Genomic DNA, 17,373 nt, shown 5'->3' on the forward strand with positions numbered 1-17,373 from the left:
TTTTTCAACTGTTTTTAGCTGTTTTTGAGACACATCATTTTTTGACGTTTTTGCCTTACTATAGCCTTACTTTTTTGGTCATTTTTTTTTCGACGTGCCAAATTATGCTGTTTTTGGCCATTTTTGCAACTTTCTTTGCTATGGCGTGTCTTGGCACGCTATTTAATGCGTTTTTCAACTATTTTTAGCTGTTTTTGAGAAACGTCATTTTTTGGCATTTTTGCCTTATTATAGCCTTGCTTTTTAGGGACATTTTTGCAACATGCCAAATTATGCTGTTTTTGGCCATTTTTGCAATTTTCTTTGCTATGGCGTGTCTTGGCACGCTATTTAATGCGGTTTTGAACTATTCTAGCTGTTTTTGAGGTATGTCATTTTTTGGCATTTTTGCCTTACTATAGCCTTGCTTTTTTGGGTCAGTTTTGCAACATGCCAAATTATGCTGTTTTTGAGAAACGTCATTTTTTGGCATTTTTGCCTTACTATAGCCTTGCTTTTTGGGTCAGTTTTTCGACATGCCGAATTATGCTGTTTTTGGCTCTTTTTGTAACTTTCTTTGCTATGGCGTGTCTTGGCACGCTATTTAATGCAGTTTTCAACTATTTTTAGCTGTTTTTGAGACATGTCATTTTTTGACGTTTTTGCCTTACTATAGCCTTGCTTTTTTGGTCATTTTTTTTTCGACATGCCGAATTATGCTGTTTTTTGCTCTTTCTGCAACTTTCTTTACTATAACGTATCTTGGCAGGCTATTTAATGCAGTTTTCAACTATTTTTAGCTGTTTTTGAGACACGTCATTTTTTGACGTTTTTGCCTTACTATAGCCTTGCTTTTTTGGGTCAGTTTTGCAACATGCCAAATTATGCTGTTTTTGGCCATTTTTGCAACTTTCTTTGCTATGGCGTGTCTTGGCACGCTATTTAATGCAGTTTTGAACTATTTTTAGCTGTTTTTGAGATATGTCATTTTTTGGCATTTTTGCCTTACTATAGCCTTGCTTTTTGGGTCAGTTTTTCGACATGCCGAATTATGCTGTTTTCTGCTCTTTCTGCAACTTTCTTTACTATAACGTATCTTGGCACGCTATTTAATGCAGTTTTCAACAATTTTTAGCTGTTTTTGAGACACGTCATTTTTTGATGTTTTTGCCTTACTATAGCCTTGCTTTTTTGGTCATTTTCTCGACATGCCGAATTATGCTGTTTTTGGCTCTTTCTGCAACTTTCTTTACTATAACGTATCTTGGCACACTATTTAATGCGGTTTTCAACTAATTTTAGCTGTTTTTGAGACATGTCATTTTTTGACGTTTTTGCCTTACTATAGCCTTGCTTTTTGAGTCATTTTTTGGACGTCATATTACGGTGTTTTTGGCCATTTTTACAACTTTCTATGCTATGGCATGCTATTTAACGTGGTTTTCAACCATTTTTAGCTGTTTTTGGGACATGTCATTTTTTATGTTTTTGCCTTACTATAGCCCACACCACCATTTGGCATGTTGATAAAATGATAGAATAAAAAATGTGATGTACCAAAAACAGCTGACAACAGATTAAAACCACATTAAATAGCATGTCGAGACACACCACAGCATAATAACTTGCAAAAACACCATAATATGGAATGTCGAAAAAATTATCCAAAAAGAAAGGCTATGGCAAAAATGTCAAATAATGCAATTCCAAAAGACAGCTTTAAACAGTTGCAAAAACGTCCAAAAACACAATTATACGGCATGTTGAAAAAAATTACCAAAAATGCAAGACTATAGTAAGGCCAAAAATGTCAACATTTTACATGTCCTGTAAATAGCATAAAAAAGACTGTTGTGACCAATTTTCCACATGCTATGAATGATAATGTAAAGGACTAAATTACTGAGCACAAGTAAACACACTGATCACATTTCAAATTTCATTCCAATTACAATTGTGATAAATGATTGACCGATAAACGGAATTCTATTTAAAATAAACTTTATTTATGCATCAAAATACAATTGTTAAACTCTTCATACAAGCAAAGATATCTTACAGTAATTAAAATATAGCAGCAACTATATGCAAATTATTATCCTAAAATTAAGTCTATTCAAGTTAAGTGTTGACAAAATGATTCAAATGAAGACATGAGTGAGCTTGAGTTTGCATCCGTCTACGAGGCAGAAAAAATAAATCGTGCTCACCAGTGTCTGCGTGCATCTATGACAGTGCTCCTTGAGTACAGTAAAGCTGATAAACTGTTCTGCTTAGAGCTGGACCCAGGTTCCTAAAAAACAAAGAAAAAAGCATTAATCAATTTCATTTACTCCTGGTATTATCATCAAGTAGCTCTTGTGAATTATTTGATCATATTTAGCATATTGTGTATGTTTTTCAGTTTATTCCATGGATGCAGAAAGTCCTTACAAATGCACTTAATATAATGTAACAATGTTCTTTTTGTAATAAAAAGCCATTTATAAAATTAATGTGCTGTTTTTTTTTAACACTAACTCATGGTTGGGTATATTTTTAATGAGGTAATAGTAGTCCACCTCAAGTATGATATTTTTATGTCTTCCAATCAACAGAAAATCATGCGTGCTAAAATATTCATCAAACCTTTTGAGCTTCCCGTATCGGATGGAGGAGAGGAGTTTCTCCTTCTCTGCTTCACTTGCACAACGATCATAGGCTGTCAGCAGACTGAGAGACGGAAAGATTAAACAAAAATAAGTGTAAAAATACTCAAACTCTTACAGCACGTTTACTCAGCTTGTTTTACTTGAGCACCTTTTTTTCAAAATGTCAGGAGGCCAGTATTTTAGGATTTTAGGACATTTATTAAATCAAAGAAATGTCTTAAAACCCCGGAAACATCCTAAAATCCTAGAAATGTCCTAAAATCCTATAAACATCTGAGAGACCAAGAAATGACCTCAAATTCTAGAAATGTCCTAAAATCCTTGAAACATCCTAAAATCTAAGAAATGTCCTAAAATCATTGAAACATCCTAAAATCCAAGAAATGTCCTACAATCCAAGCTAAGCCCAACAATCTGAGAAATGGAAAAATCCGACAATCCTAGAAAAATCCTAGAAATGTCCTAGAATCATAGAAACATACTAAAATCATTGAAATATCCTAAAACCCAAGAAAAGTCCTAAAACGCTACAAACATGTATGTCGCTCATGCAAGTGGCCTCTGACTGTCAAACATTTTTTCAGAATTGGCGAGTTGAGTATCTCTGCTGTAGAGCAGCTGCTGCATGAACCCATGAGCAAACATCCAAAAAAAAAGTGGGAGATAACGGGTGAGAACAGCTGCTGAGTTACCTGTGTGGAGTGCTGTATTGCTCCAGTATTGCAGCCGCCTTGTCTCCGGACAAACCGCTGATCTGCATCAACTGTCTGGCAAAAACTTCTCTCACCGTCTGACACTAGAAGAGAAAAGAGGGAATTTAAAAAGAGCAAAAATAGAGTTTTTAATAAAAGGGTCTGCAGTATTTCTTTCTTTTTCTTAAAAAAAAAATGCTGGTCAAAACCATTGACTGTATATAAAGATGGACGACATGTGAAACACCCATCCGACCAATCGCAAGAAGCTCACTTAAATGCGAGCGCACGAATTGGCTGTCAAAGCTGTCAATCATGGCAGAAAAATCCTCTTTTGTATAATTTAATAACTTATTAAAACTGAAATGATCATAAAAACAAACACGTAAACATCAGACTGATGAGTACTACCTTCAGTGACAGAAACCATCTTTGGGAAAATTTTATTTAGCGTGTATTTTGAGATTTTTAGTTTTTCCCATTCACTAACATGGAGGGGCGGGCTTTATGACATGTACTGCAGTCAACCACCAGGGGGCGATCAAGATCGAAAAGTTACACTTTTGGAGAGCTGTCACGTTTTCTGTCTTTATATACAGTCTACGGTCAAAACAGGTGAATGGAAAAGTGGAAAAGTACAAGGTGAAGGCTTGCACACACACACACACACACACACACACACACACACACACACACACACACACACACACACACACACACACCTTGTTTTTGACTGCTCCGTGGTTAAACTCGGCGAAGGAAATGAGAGAGCAGGACGGGGTCCCTCGCTCCTCCTCAACACTCCCTCCATCACCCTCCAGCTCTCTGGAGCGACAGATCAGCGTGCAGTTCTGAAATAAAGGTCAACTACAATCAGTTCCTCCTTAAGACCAAATGGACGTTTGTGCCAAAATTTGAGGAAATTCCCTCGAGGCGTTCAATAACGTGGCTTTTATTTAAAAAGCAAAGGAGAGAGAAAAGTGTGTCTGACCTGGTACAGTTTGGTCAGGTATCGCGTCATGACGGTGAGGTAGGCAGCGGACTCCCTCACATCCTGGACTCTCTTCACGAAGAAGCCGTCGACGACCTAACGCACAAACGCACATCGGCAAACAATCAGCAATCACAGTTTGCATTCCTGGCAGTACTTTGTATTATTTTGTTTGCAGGCAATTTTTTTTTTAAAGAAAATATATTTTCTTTTTTATTTGGAATAACAGAAATTAATAACAGAAATTATTTTTGGAGTTTAAAACACATCGGGTATATTTATACAGGTTTGTGAAACAATGATTCATGACCAAAACTTTAAGTGTAAACTTTATTTTTCCCAGGCCTGGAAAATGACTCTTTACTCAAATCTTTTCCAGGTTTGTCATGACTGTACGAACCCCAAATCTACAGAGTGAAATATACCTAAAATACAGTCCAGTAATGCTTAATAATATCGGCATCTGTAGTAGAGTGTGTGTGTGTGTGTGTGCGCGCGCGTGTTTTCACACCTGTGTGTTGACTATGGCCTGCTGCAGTGTGCTCTCAGGTAAACTCAGGTGTGAAGCAGCTGAGCCGCACTCCTCCACCAGATAACAGGGCTTACGAAGACCGCACCTCTTCAGCCGAAACTGACGCACAAAGAGAGGAGGGAAAATGCATCCACGGTTAAAACAACAAACAAGACAGACTTAAAAGATATTTTTTTAATTATCATCGTGGGAAAGGGAAAAAATAAAGATGGAAAACTTGAATTATTAATCAAGAGATACTGAAAGTGAGAGCATGAATTCTGACACCATCAGCTGATTTACAATAAAAGTATTTATTCTGATCAGTGATTAATTGTTCAAGTTACTCATCAGTTACAAAGTGCTGCTTAATTATTTCTATGTTTCATAACTGTTTCATAACTTTATAAACTGTAAATATATTTGGGGTTATATGTTATTTAGTGCTGCAGGATTAATCGAATCGCAATTGCAATCGTGATTTCAGGCCGTGCGTTTGCGTAACAGCAGAAAAGGCGTGTTAAAAACTTACGGTTTCGTATTTTTCTCATTCTACTTAATATTTGTATATTTTGAGTTGAGGATACACACTTCAAAAATATTATTATTCTCTGCATTTTCCTTGATAACCAAGAAGGTAGACTCATAACATAATTAATTTTTTTATTTTATTGTAATCACAATTTCAAATCGCAAAATTGTTCAGTATAATCGCACATTTTTACCAAATCGTCACTAATGTTTTCATCAGACAAAACAAGCAATTTCAAGTTAACGTGAAACTTTGGTAACTGAATAAGTAATAACTCGGTCACATAAATAATTCATTGCTAAGACAAAAATGCACCAAACGCCAACCTTCTGCTCCCTGAAGCGTCCGTCGATGATGCTGCCGCACAGGTCGTCCATCCTCTTCCTCTCGATGATGTAATCGAGCACGAGCTCCCGGCCTGCAGGAGCTCGCAGCTGACCTGCACAGAAGAGGAGAGTATGGTTCACGAATGCGGATAGTTTGACAACATGGAAATTAAAGGTCCCAAATCGGCGAGAACGTGAGCCGAAACGCTCAACTTCAACTCGGCCAGTTTTGCAAAATGACGTCCAGTCGCAGCAGCCCCACACGTGCTTCTAGGATTTTAGGAAGTTTTGAGGATTTTGATATTTTTGAGATTTTAGAGCGTTACTGGGGTATTAGAACATTTCTCAGTATTTAAGTAGTTTCAAGGATTTTAGGACACTTCACAGGATTTTAGGACACTTCACAGGATTTTAGGACATTTCTCAGATTTAAGGATGTTTCTAGAATTTCTGGACATTTCTAGGATTTTACAACTTTTTTTTTTTAATTTACGGAGTTACAAGTATTTAGGAGATTCCTAGGATTTTAGGACATTTCTCGGATATAGGAAAGTTTCAAGAATTTTAGGACATTTTGAGGATTTGGGTCTAGCTAAGACCCCTGTCTGAGGTCAGGGGATCCTCCACTGACATTGTTTTTAAAAACAAGCTCTTTTCGATGCTGTTTTATGCACTCTGACACCTTATCAACTCTAAAAGTACAAAAACAATTTCCAGTGTCAATCACTTTATTTTTATCGCGAATTAGAGAATGATTTGAGGGGCCACCTGGCCCCCTATAGAGGCCCAGATGTGGCCCGCAGGTCATAAGTTCAGTATCATTTATATTGATTTGAATTTTTATTAAATTTTTCACATTTAAAGACCGGAGTTTGCGCTACACTGGCTCCCAGTTTGTTATAAAATTCAGCTTTTTTTTAACTTTTAAAACTTGACATGTTTCAGTTCTGGTTTATGTTTCAAATTCTTTGAATCAACAATATAATAAAACTGTACAGCAGTTACGCTCACTGACAAAAACATCTCCCAAAACATCTTTTTGGATAGAAATGTGCCGACATGAGTCCTGCTTCTCAGTGTTTCTTTGTTGGATGTGACGTTAGTTTTACAGGTGCGTGTCCGCGTTACCTGGAACAGGTGCGAGCTTTTCCCGAGCGATCCACAGGAAGTCTCCGACGTTTAGCTTCCGAACATCGAAGTTCACTCCGTTTCTCTGAAGCTCTTTGACCAGCTCCTGCTTGCGGTGGTGGCTGCCGCTGCACGGATAAATCAGCGGGTCATTAACAGGTTCGTACACATTTTGTTTTTTATTTAAGCTCTGGGGGAGGGGAACACTACTTTAACTGCTTGTACTTATTTTACTGCCAATTAAAAAAAAAGTTTTTCCTTTAATATTTTTTGGGCAACTTTTAAAGAAAACATTCTAGCTATTTTTTTTTTGGGGGGGCAATTTAGCAGTTTTTTTTCTTTTACTCTTTTATTTGGATTTTTAAAGCCAAAAATTTGACAATTTAATTTTTTTTATTTTTATTTGTGGAGATTTTTTTTAAAAAGAAGAAAACATGCAGGAACAAAATCAAATTATTGTTGGTGTTTTTTTCCCTAAAAAAAAGTATTTTAAAAATGTTGATGTTTTATTTTTTCTTTTGTGATTTTTTAAAAAATAAAACACATATTCTTTAAATCAACCAAAATTACACCATTTATCACAGCCAGACTCTATAAACAGACATTATCATTGGATTTTTAAATTTCAGACGGTCCTTGAACATATCGTGTTATTTTATAAGTTTGTGAAACAAAATTCCATGACTTTTCCAAAACTTTCCGGATAGATTAAGTTTTCAAAAAGTCTGAAAATTTCCTTTTGCATATTTCATGATTTTTCTAGGTTTTTCATGACAGTACGAACCCGGCATGAATGACAAAGTTTAAAATCACAGATATTTTCGTACCCTGTCGTCTCTATGAAGTCAACACAGAGTATAATTTCATAGGTTCCAGGTTGGAGACGTTCTGCATTCGGCTTTCCGCTCGTCGCCTGTGAATTTTGGGATTTTCCAGAAAAACCTTCAGCCTCGCTCCTTGGCTGCTCTGCACAGGTCGGATTCTCTGCAGGACTGTGAGGAAAAGACGATTCACTTTGTTTCAGCAGGAAAAAGAAGCAGAAGAAGAAAACTTTTTGTTGTGCACTCACTGTATTCTGTCTTCTTTCTTCTCTTCATCATCATCATCATCATCAGCAGTAAGATCCACGAGTCCAGGACCGCCCTCCTCCTCCTCCTCCTCCTCCTCCTCCTGCTCCTCCTCTCTGTCGCCCTCTGAGCCGGCTTTGGTTTGGTTTGGTTCTGCTGAATCCAGTCGCTCCGCCAGAGCCAGACCTTCTTCTGTCAGAGAATACCTGAGCGAGAGCGAACGCGACCCGCAGTGGTGAAGATTTGACAAAAACGGGCGAGAAAAACTGTCTTAAATTAGTGAATTAACCATATCAGGTCATCATGACAAAGACAGAACTGAATTATTATTTTTGTTTCCAGCCTTTGTGTCCGCAGTCAGTTCATTTATAACAGTTAGTTTTGGTTTCGTTTTATTGGCTTTACGTAAGTCGTCTCTATTGTATTTTATTCTGAATAAAAACGTAAACACACATTATTTTTCACTCTTGTTTTTCACAGGTTTAAGGTAAAGATTTTTTTTCTTGCAATCCACGAATATATTTGTCTGAAATCAGGGACACTCAACTCGCTTTGAGTTTTTGCAAAATGACAGGAGCCCCAGGGCCAGTCCAGCAGCCCGATGCATGTCTTTAGGATTTTAGCACATTTCTCTGATTTTAGGATTTCGCTAAGATTTTAGGACATTTCTAGGATTTTAGTACAATTTAAGGATTTTATGATTTTTCTCAGAACTCAGCACACTTCTAGGATTTCAGGTAATTATTTAAAATTGTAGCGCATTTCTAGGATTTCAGAACATTTTAAAGATTTTTAGACTTTAAGGGCTGAGCAAAGACCTCTGTCTGGGGTGCAGAGGATCCTCCACTGGCACTTTTAGAATAAACAAGCTCTATTTTGATGCCGTTTTATGCACTCTGTCACCTTATGTATCCTAAAAGTACAAAAACAAATCCCAGTGTGAATCACTTTATTTTTATTGTGAATTAGAAAATGTTGGGGGGCCACCTGGCGCCCTATTGAGGGCCAGATTTGACCCACGGACCGTAAGTGGAGTATTACTGCCTTCACCTACAAACAGCTGCGATATCTCATTTGAACTACAAAGGATCTTTTGAACTACTAGAGGAAAAGTCAGGGAATTATCAAAGTCATTAGAATATCTTCTTGTATTTTCTATGTTAATCAGTCAAGTATTTGAGATATTTCAGTCTGGACCAAAGTATTTGACAGACACATGCTGCCGTCTCCAGATCTACGCTGCAAGTACGACAACGAAAACATCAAAGACTCAACAAAAATGAGCAGAGATGAACATCAACAGTTTGTTTAAAGTGTTTCATGCCGGTGTGGTGCTCGCTGCGTACCTCGCAGGGTTGTGAGTCTTTATCACGAAGTTCTTCTGGATCAGAGTGCTGACTGACGACCAGGCCGTGTACTTACTGCCCAAATCTGGCTACAGACACACGCACAAAATACAGGAGGGAAAACTCTGATAAATCTACTGCACAAGAAGAAACACCGAGATCAGGATCAATACCAGAGATGAACAGGAGCACGTGTTGGGTGAGTCGTGTTAAAAACGATGAAGGACTTACGACGGTGAACGACTTGTCACAGAGACGCTGAGCTTCTGCCTGTAGCTCCATCTTAAACATAAAACCTTTACTGCCGGGGATCTAAAAACAGAGACGCGACGGTACAAAGTTATCCTGATCACTGAAGCCACAGTGCAGCACGTGGACATCGTTCTGCATAACAACAACAACAATGTTCAAACATCAAGTTTACATGACAGAAAAAAATGATTTTCAGCAGCTTTGTTAACAGGGATTACTGTTTATTTATTTGGTTGCTTAATATTCATTATTTCCTAGTTTATCTTCCTATTTTTACTGTAAATAGGATTTAAGGTTTGGAAAACTTTATTGTCAACCACAAAGTGACAACTTGTGGACAACATGAAAAAACATTTGCAGCCATGAGACTCAGAAATCACACAACATTTCCATAGATCAAGAAAATGTGCCGAGCTACATTAAAGAAGTAACACCGGTCTGATATGAATTTAACATTTTAGGTGTTTGATTTTGGGTATGTGGGCGCAGGCATATATGTTTAGTTCATACGAGTGTCGGTTTAAATTAATAAGAAAGCTGGAAAATTAAAGTTCAATGACGAATATGTAAACAAAGTCATCGTGTGTTTGATTTCTTTATGTTTTTTGTCGTCTATAAATATTACTTTTTTGTTTATATAATCATTTCTCTATTTTCTATTTTCTCTAAGTTCAAAATAAATCAGATAAAATAAAATAAAGACAAAGGGGCACCTGTGACTGTCTGTAAAGGGTGAGCAGGACGGCATAACCACCAGACCTCTTCTGGGGAACGTACTCCCTCTTTTTCTTCCTCGCTCCTCCTCCACCTCCTTTGTCTTTCCCATGATCCCCTGCTGCATTCTTCTACAAGGAAAGACGGTTCACACAGGAGGACGAATTAAACAAAATTAACTTTTTGACTCACTGGCTAAAACATGAAAAAAAATCTATCATCTACGCTCATTTTTTTATTGGCCAAAATAATAAATTACCTTTTTTGTTTCACTTTTATATTTGTTTCAGTTCATTTCAGTGTGTATGATAATATGTGACACAATAATAGAGTCTTGTGTTGAAGGCAAAATAAAAGAAAAGGTCAGAGCAAAATCTGAAGCACAACTATTTAACCCTTTGAAGTCAGAGCAAATTCGATTTCGTTGGAAGAAAAAAAAGTAGGGAAAAAGCAATGAACAACTTGCAAATTGCAAGTATTTCATTAAAGGTGAAAAGAAAATTACTAGAAAATGAGTATAAAGGGGGAGGGGATAATTAGAAAAAATATATTAAAACTTAAAACTTGAGGGAAATGCTGAGAAAACTATATTTGGAATTATTTAAATTAAATATTTAAGTTATGTTACTGAAAATGATTTTTTTAGTCATGCTCTCTTCTTTGTGCTTATTTTCTTATAAACTTTTTTTTCCCTTCTCCCCATTATTTAGAAGAAATCAAACGTATTTCAATTTCAAATCAATTTCTTCAAGTTTCAGAGGGTTAAATATATGTTCAGACAGCTTTCAGGAGCATTTAAACCTCTGAAATGTGAGCAAATTTAGTACTTCGATTTCTTTTAACAACACTGAACCGTCCTGCAAACTGCAAAAAGTTGGCAAAAGGTGACAACTTTTAAAAAAGAAAGGAGAGAATGATTATAGGATACATTTTTGAAAAATCAAATAAGAAATTTATATTTATAATTATTGTGTTTATATATTTAAAAATTAGTTCAAATAAAAAAGGCATATATGTATATATTTATTATTTGTTATTTTACTTTTTTTCTAATTTCAGGTATTTTTCTTGTAACTTTTTTTTTTACTAATTCCTTGTTCATTTTGGGGTATTTTCTTCCTAAGGTTTCAAAGGATTAACACCTAATATCTTGTGTTCATTTTTTTTTTTTTGGTTGGCAGTGTGTCCACATTTTAGAGCCTTTAACGGAAACAGCTGACTGTCCCTGTTGTTGCTGCCACTATTTTGCCTGCTGATAAATTTGCATGAAACATCCTGTGTCCTGTCTGGTGTGCGGGTACGGGAACACACAGACACACTCCCTGTTTCGCCCAAACCAAAGATGGAGCGTGTGTCCTGACCTGCCCTCCTTACCTTTTTGGAGGGAGCCAGGCTGTTGTTGTCCCGCCTGCCAGGAGGAGGCGCTCCTTCAGGGAGAGAGTGAATGGGCGCGTCTGGACCTGGAGAGGTAAAGAGGAGAAGGTGATGACAGTGACGCTGATGTAATCGCCTACGTGAACTCACAACTTCAACCGAACGGAAAAAAGCATGTAGGGATTTTTTTAATTCTAGTTACTTGTAATTCTGGTAACTTATGATGTGAAGTTAGTACAAGTGCAAGAATTTTTTATTTTCCCATCTACTCTTTTCTAGCTTATTATCCTGTTTTATTATTATTTCTTTTCTTTGCTGCTCCATTCACCTCTTTCTTAATGCAGGGTTGATACACATTTTTACCAAAAATATTCCATGACTTTCTGTTACTTTGCGACAAATTTTCAAAACCACACATTCTCCACAACAACCATGTAAATTGTACTTTTTCATTAAAGATTTTTTTAAAGAAAAAAAATATTGCATTTTTCCCTTTAAAATGTTTTGGGGGGTTTTAAAGAAAAATAATGTAAAAAGGCAAATAAATGTCTCAGACCCGCAAGGACCCAATTATTTAATGGACCAAAGTGACGTTTCGTACTTCACAAGACAAAAATATATATAAAATTCAAAGAAAAAATAGCAGCATTTTTTCAAATTTGGGGCAATTTTTAAAGACAATTATTAATAATTTAATTTTTAGGACGATTCTTAAAGTAATCATTTTGTTTTTCTTTAAAACTTTTTGGCTGTTTTTCATCAAAAAATTTCAGTGAAGAAAGAAAATATTTTCTTTTTAACATTAACAAATATAACAACATTTATCATAGCCAGAAACTGTAAACAAGAAATTAAAGTTGGATTTTCAAAATTCCAAACATATCATGGTATTTTACAGATGTGTGAAACAAAATTCATTACTTTTCCAAAACTTTAGGGTATGTTTAGTTTTTCAAAACTTTTCCAGACCTGGAAATTTCTCTTTGCAAATACCATGACTTTCACAGGCTGAAACCTGAAAGTCGTGAAATGTACATCAACACAACAGTTCAGTTAATGAGAACATCGTCCATCCACACGTTTCTCACCGTGCTCTCTGAGGTATCGCTGCAGTTTGTCGTCCAGTATTTTGCAGATGCCGTCTCCGAAGTTCTGGAGGATCTTTGCCTCTTTGGCGTTCTGCAGAGGTAACGGATATTTATTCAGAGAGCTGATGGCCTGAAAAAAAACAGAAATACACATATGTAAAGTTAAGCTCAAGTATAAGTAGTCTGCTATTCAAAATGTCATTTCTTTAAAAATACAAAACTATTAGTTTGTTTTGGTTTGTTTTCATGTTGGTTTGCTTTATATTTTGCTTTCTGTCTTTTAACGCCAAAGTTTGTATAGTCTTGCATTTTGTTGCACAATTTTTAAAAAAGTATTTGCATCAAAATATAATAAGAGTTTAACAAGTAGACATTAGGGTTAAGATTAGTGTACAAGTGTGTAAAGAGGTGGGGGAAAAAATCAAAAAAGCATAATAACAAAATATTTTTGTGTGGCAACATTGCATCGATACACTGACGCCACTGACACAGAGTGTGTGTCTGCAGGAGGAAGGGAGAGAGTGAGTCAACAGCTGGGTCAGCAGACCCAGGTAATCCTCATCATGCTCACGACTCTCCTGTCAGTAAGCAGACAGTGAGAGGGGCGTAACAATGCTGCCATACACAATACTTATTTCAATATTTTGAAATCTCCTCTTAACTCATGTAAACTACTAAAATACAAAATAATTAAATGAACCACAGTTACAAATTAGGTAGCTTACAGAGGGATGTCACAGTTCACTCAACTCATGATTTGATTTAAGATAGTTTTCTCATGTTTTTTAAAAAAAAATACAAAGTAGGACAACAGAAAAAATATTCAATTAATTATTTCAAACAAAAATTTTACAAAATACTGCATTTTCTATTCTCTGCCATATCAAATTAAAGAATCCCTTTTTATTTCTAAATTAGGGTATAAATGCAAACAACACAAACTATGCAGTGACATTCCCCTGCTGTTCGAAAAAAAACAAAAACTTTCACCTGGGACAGAGGTGGCTGGTGTGGAAAAGTTTGTTTTTGTATACATATATATATATATATATATATGTGTGTATATAAATGTGAATCTGCAAAGTACCACCAAACATTACATTAATGATTAGATTAGATCTTTGTTTGTCCAAAATGTGGTTAAATGTCTTTGGCTTCACAAATACACATGGATTACACATTGGTTTGGATTACAACCAAAACAACATTTAAAAACAAACAAAAAAAAGTACAAAAAAATGTAATTTGTTAAGTTAAAAATGTAAAATTTATCATTTCATAAACTGACACACGGCACAGTATTCAAAAGTTAAAGTTTTTTTTTCCAGTTTTTTGTTTGATGTAGTGGAGAAAGTACAACATATGCTTCAGAAGTAACAAAAAAAGTTAAGATTGTACTTTAAAAAGTGCTTGAAAATTGTTATTTTCCACCTCAGTCTAACAATATAATTGCATGCTTTTGCATTAATATTTAACACTATGCGAACAAAGGAGCTCTAAACTAAACCACCGAAAACCTCAGTGCACTCAGCGCTGTTCACATACTGAAACTTTCACCCTCTAAACCTAAAAAAGGACCTGAATTACACCTAAAATACACTCGAAGCTGCGTACCTTCTGGTAGGTGTACTGGATCTTCAGGCCCTTCTCCTTCGCCTCGTCCCGGAGCTCCGTGAGCCACCGGAGGAACAGCGGGTTCGGGCAGGACGGCAGCACGCGTTTCCGACCCAGCCGGACCGGCTCCGGAGAGGGCATCCCTTTGTGGTCTGAGAGGAGATAGATGACACTGTTAACTAACAAAACACACCATTAAATCATACAAAAACACCCAAAAATCCGTCTTTGAGCTCAAAACAAACAACAGCGTCCTGCTGCAGCGTTAGCTAACAGAAGCTAACTATAGCTAACAGAAGCTAACTATAGCTAACAGAAGCTAACTATAGCTAACACAAGCTAACTATAGCTAACAGAAGCTAACTATAGCTAACAGAAGCTAACTATAGCTAACACAAGCTAACTATAGCTAACAGAGGCTAACTATAGCTAACAGAGGCTAACGTTAGCTCCCTCAGACTAGCGATTTAAAACTTTCAGGCGACAATCCGCCATATTTAGGAGTAGTAGGACACCTTTGTGTTATTTTTGTGTTTTAAACAGTGAGATAAGTCGTGTTTGTGACTGAAAACGGCTCACCTTTTCACCTGTGAGTATCAGCAGCTGTTGGCGCGTCGTATTCAAAAACACTTCCGTGTTTACGTCACATACCGGAAGTGACCGGAAGTGGAATCTAAGGGACGATAACGTAAACAGTGACACTCAGCGGCGAGTTTAGGAATAAATGAATGTAAAAATATAAATATACACAGCTGGAAAATGGATAAATCTGTACAAATTGGCTTTATTTCTTAAAATAAAAATAATTATGATTATAAAAAAAACGCTAAAAGGAACACGTTTAGAAATTGTACTAAAAATAGCTAGAAATTAGTAAAAAGTACAAAAAATTGCTGAAAAATAGTAAAATAAATAAAATTAAGAAAATACCTGGAAAATGCTTTTAGAAATTTAAATATTTTTGTAAAATAATATGTAATTTTGACAATTATAAACATGTTTTTTTCTAGCTTTTGTGAAATATTTATTACCAAGTTAGTCATTGCCTTTTTGACATGTTTTTGAAAGAAATTGCACTGATTTGCCCATGGCTCAAAGGTTTAAATACTTGTGAAGGCATCTGAAAATACCAATTCACAAGTATATGCTCTCAAAAACCCCAGGCCTGTCGGTTCTGGCAATTTTGTCGTTTATTTAAAATTTTTGGTTATTTTTCTTTTCATTTTAATTTTTTTCATGTGTTTTTTATATTGGCAATTTTTGATTAATTAAAACTTTTTTTGCTTTTCCCTGGTCATTTTTTTTCCTTTAAATTTTTTAAATTATTTTTTTTCCTTAAAAGTGTTTTATATGTTTTTCTTTAAAAAATAATTGGCTTTTTTTTTTTTTTTAATTTTGGGTGATTTCTTTGTTTAAAGAAAACATGCCCTCCAAACCCACCCCCATAAAACACTCAGGGCTGAAGCCAAAGACAACCACACCTAAAAACGCCACTGCTCATAGTCACAAATATGAACCTCATCTTGGTGAAAAGGTCATAAACGTTAGTAAGATTCTTCCACTGGAAACAATGAACGTTTCTACATAATTTCATAAAGGTTTTTTTTTTTTTAAAAAGTCTGGACCAAAGTGGTGGACTGACCAACTGACAGGCATAGCATGGACAAAAAGAAAAAAAAAGAATAAATAATCACGTAAATTAAAGGTAAATTGCGGGAAAAAGTTGATGAAACTTTACTAACAAACATGTTCAAACATATTCCTTTGCCAGGTTTAAGTGTTAAATGTAGTTCTGAAAATATCCGGATGTATCACGAAGGTGTCTTCCAAAGAAGTATGGTGTAATTCACCAAATGACTGCCGGGCTTTTTGTTCTTTTTTTTTTTTTAAATAAAATTGGCGTCAGTTAACTTCCAAGACCGTTATGCGGCTGGCAGCTGAATCCGCCTCCATGTTTCCTCAGGCTGAAGGGCGTTTGCAGGATTCCTCCAACAAGACCCGACAGAGACCAAGAATCCAACCTCACCCTCCCAAACACAGCCTCGCTCCGTCTGACACACACAGCCAGAGGAGGAAACAGCACAATTAAACATAACAGTCGTTCACTCACAAACACAACCTCCACTACGCCTTATTTACCGACTATTTTAACTTCAGATGACGGACAGTGACAGTTTGAACCGCGTGGATTTACAGCTCGAAACAAGTCAGAATTCCTTTTGTGTTTGTAGCAGCTTTTTCTGTCATCACTCGGATGTTGAAACATAAATATTTGATCATTTCTTCTATCCCTTATTATCTGTCCACCACCCACTGAGTTTAGCGGTTTGGAAAGAATAACTGAAGCTGGTTTGCTCGTGTAAAAGTAGAAACTCTGGAGAAGAAAACTGCACCAAAATCCTGATCCTGAAATACCTGATAGTTTACCAATACAACAAGTTTTGGTAATCCCTGTGTTTCAAGGATTTCAGGATGTTTTCACGATTAAAGGACTTCTGTTTTTTCTAGGATTTTAGGACATTTTTACGATTTTAGAATATTTCTTGGATTTTAGGATGTTTCTAGAAATTTCAGGACATTTCTAGGATTTCAGAACATTTCTTGGTTTTTAGAATGGTTCTAGGTTTTTAGGACATTGCTGGGACTTTAGGACATTTCTTGGATTTTAGGACATTTCTCAGATTTTTGGATATTTCTAGAATTTTAGGACATTTTTACGATTTTAGAATATTTCTTGGATTTTGGGATGTTTTGGGATGTTTCCAGGACTTTAGGATGTTTCTAGAAATTTTAGGACATTTCTGGAAATTTTAGGACATTTCTAGGACTTTAGGATGTTTCATGAATTTTAGGACATTTCTCAGATTTTTGGACATTTCTAGGATTTTGGGACATTTTTACAATTTTAGAATATTTCTTGGATTTTAGGACACTTCTCAGACTTTTCATCACTTTTCTCAGATTTTAGGAGATTTATAGAATATCAGGACATTTCTATCATTTTAGGACATTAAGGGCTTAGCTAGGACATCTGTTGGTTGTTGTTCTATAAACATAAAGTAACAGTCTGAGCCTGTCAGTGGACATAATTGGACGGTTGACAAATGT

The 17,373-nt window shown here is 35.9% G+C and overlaps 1 protein-coding gene across 1 annotated transcript; it reads right to left on the bottom strand.

The window, feature by feature from the left end:
- Positions 1-1,963: 1,963 nt before the first annotated feature.
- Positions 1,964-14,984, bottom strand: mus81 (MUS81 structure-specific endonuclease subunit). The gene is made up of 17 exons (XM_042512489.2): positions 14,845-14,984; positions 14,266-14,417; positions 12,652-12,781; positions 11,564-11,649; positions 10,189-10,320; positions 9,455-9,535; positions 9,224-9,312; positions 7,880-8,083; positions 7,638-7,802; positions 6,811-6,938; positions 5,683-5,795; positions 4,825-4,944; positions 4,314-4,409; positions 4,045-4,173; positions 3,323-3,426; positions 2,608-2,691; positions 1,964-2,272 (listed from the first exon to the last, which is right to left on the bottom strand). The coding sequence occupies exons 2-17, from the start codon at positions 14,404-14,406 to the stop codon at positions 2,206-2,208; spliced, it is 1,869 nt and encodes a 622-aa protein (XP_042368423.2). The 5' UTR covers positions 14,407-14,417; positions 14,845-14,984; the 3' UTR covers positions 1,964-2,205.
- Positions 14,985-17,373: the final 2,389 nt, after the last annotated feature.

This window comes from Plectropomus leopardus, chromosome 23 (assembly GCF_026936395.1).
Source record: "Plectropomus leopardus strain MGB_pleo_1.0 chromosome 23, ASM2693639v1, whole genome shotgun sequence".
NCBI classification, from domain to species: Eukaryota; Metazoa; Chordata; class Actinopteri; order Perciformes; family Serranidae; genus Plectropomus; species Plectropomus leopardus.

Coding starts and splice junctions, on each gene's coding strand:
- mus81 (XM_042512489.2), bottom strand. CDS start 14,406: ATGCCCTCTCCGGAGCCGGTCCGGCTGGGTCGGAAACGCGTGCTGCCG. Junction 10,321..11,563: donor GCCTGGCTCCCTCCAAAAAG/GTAAGGAGGGCA, acceptor CTTTCCTTGTAG/AAGAATGCAGCAGGGGATCA. Junction 2,273..2,607: donor CGATACGGGAAGCTCAAAAG/GTTTGATGAATA, acceptor TTTGTTTTTTAG/GAACCTGGGTCCAGCTCTAA.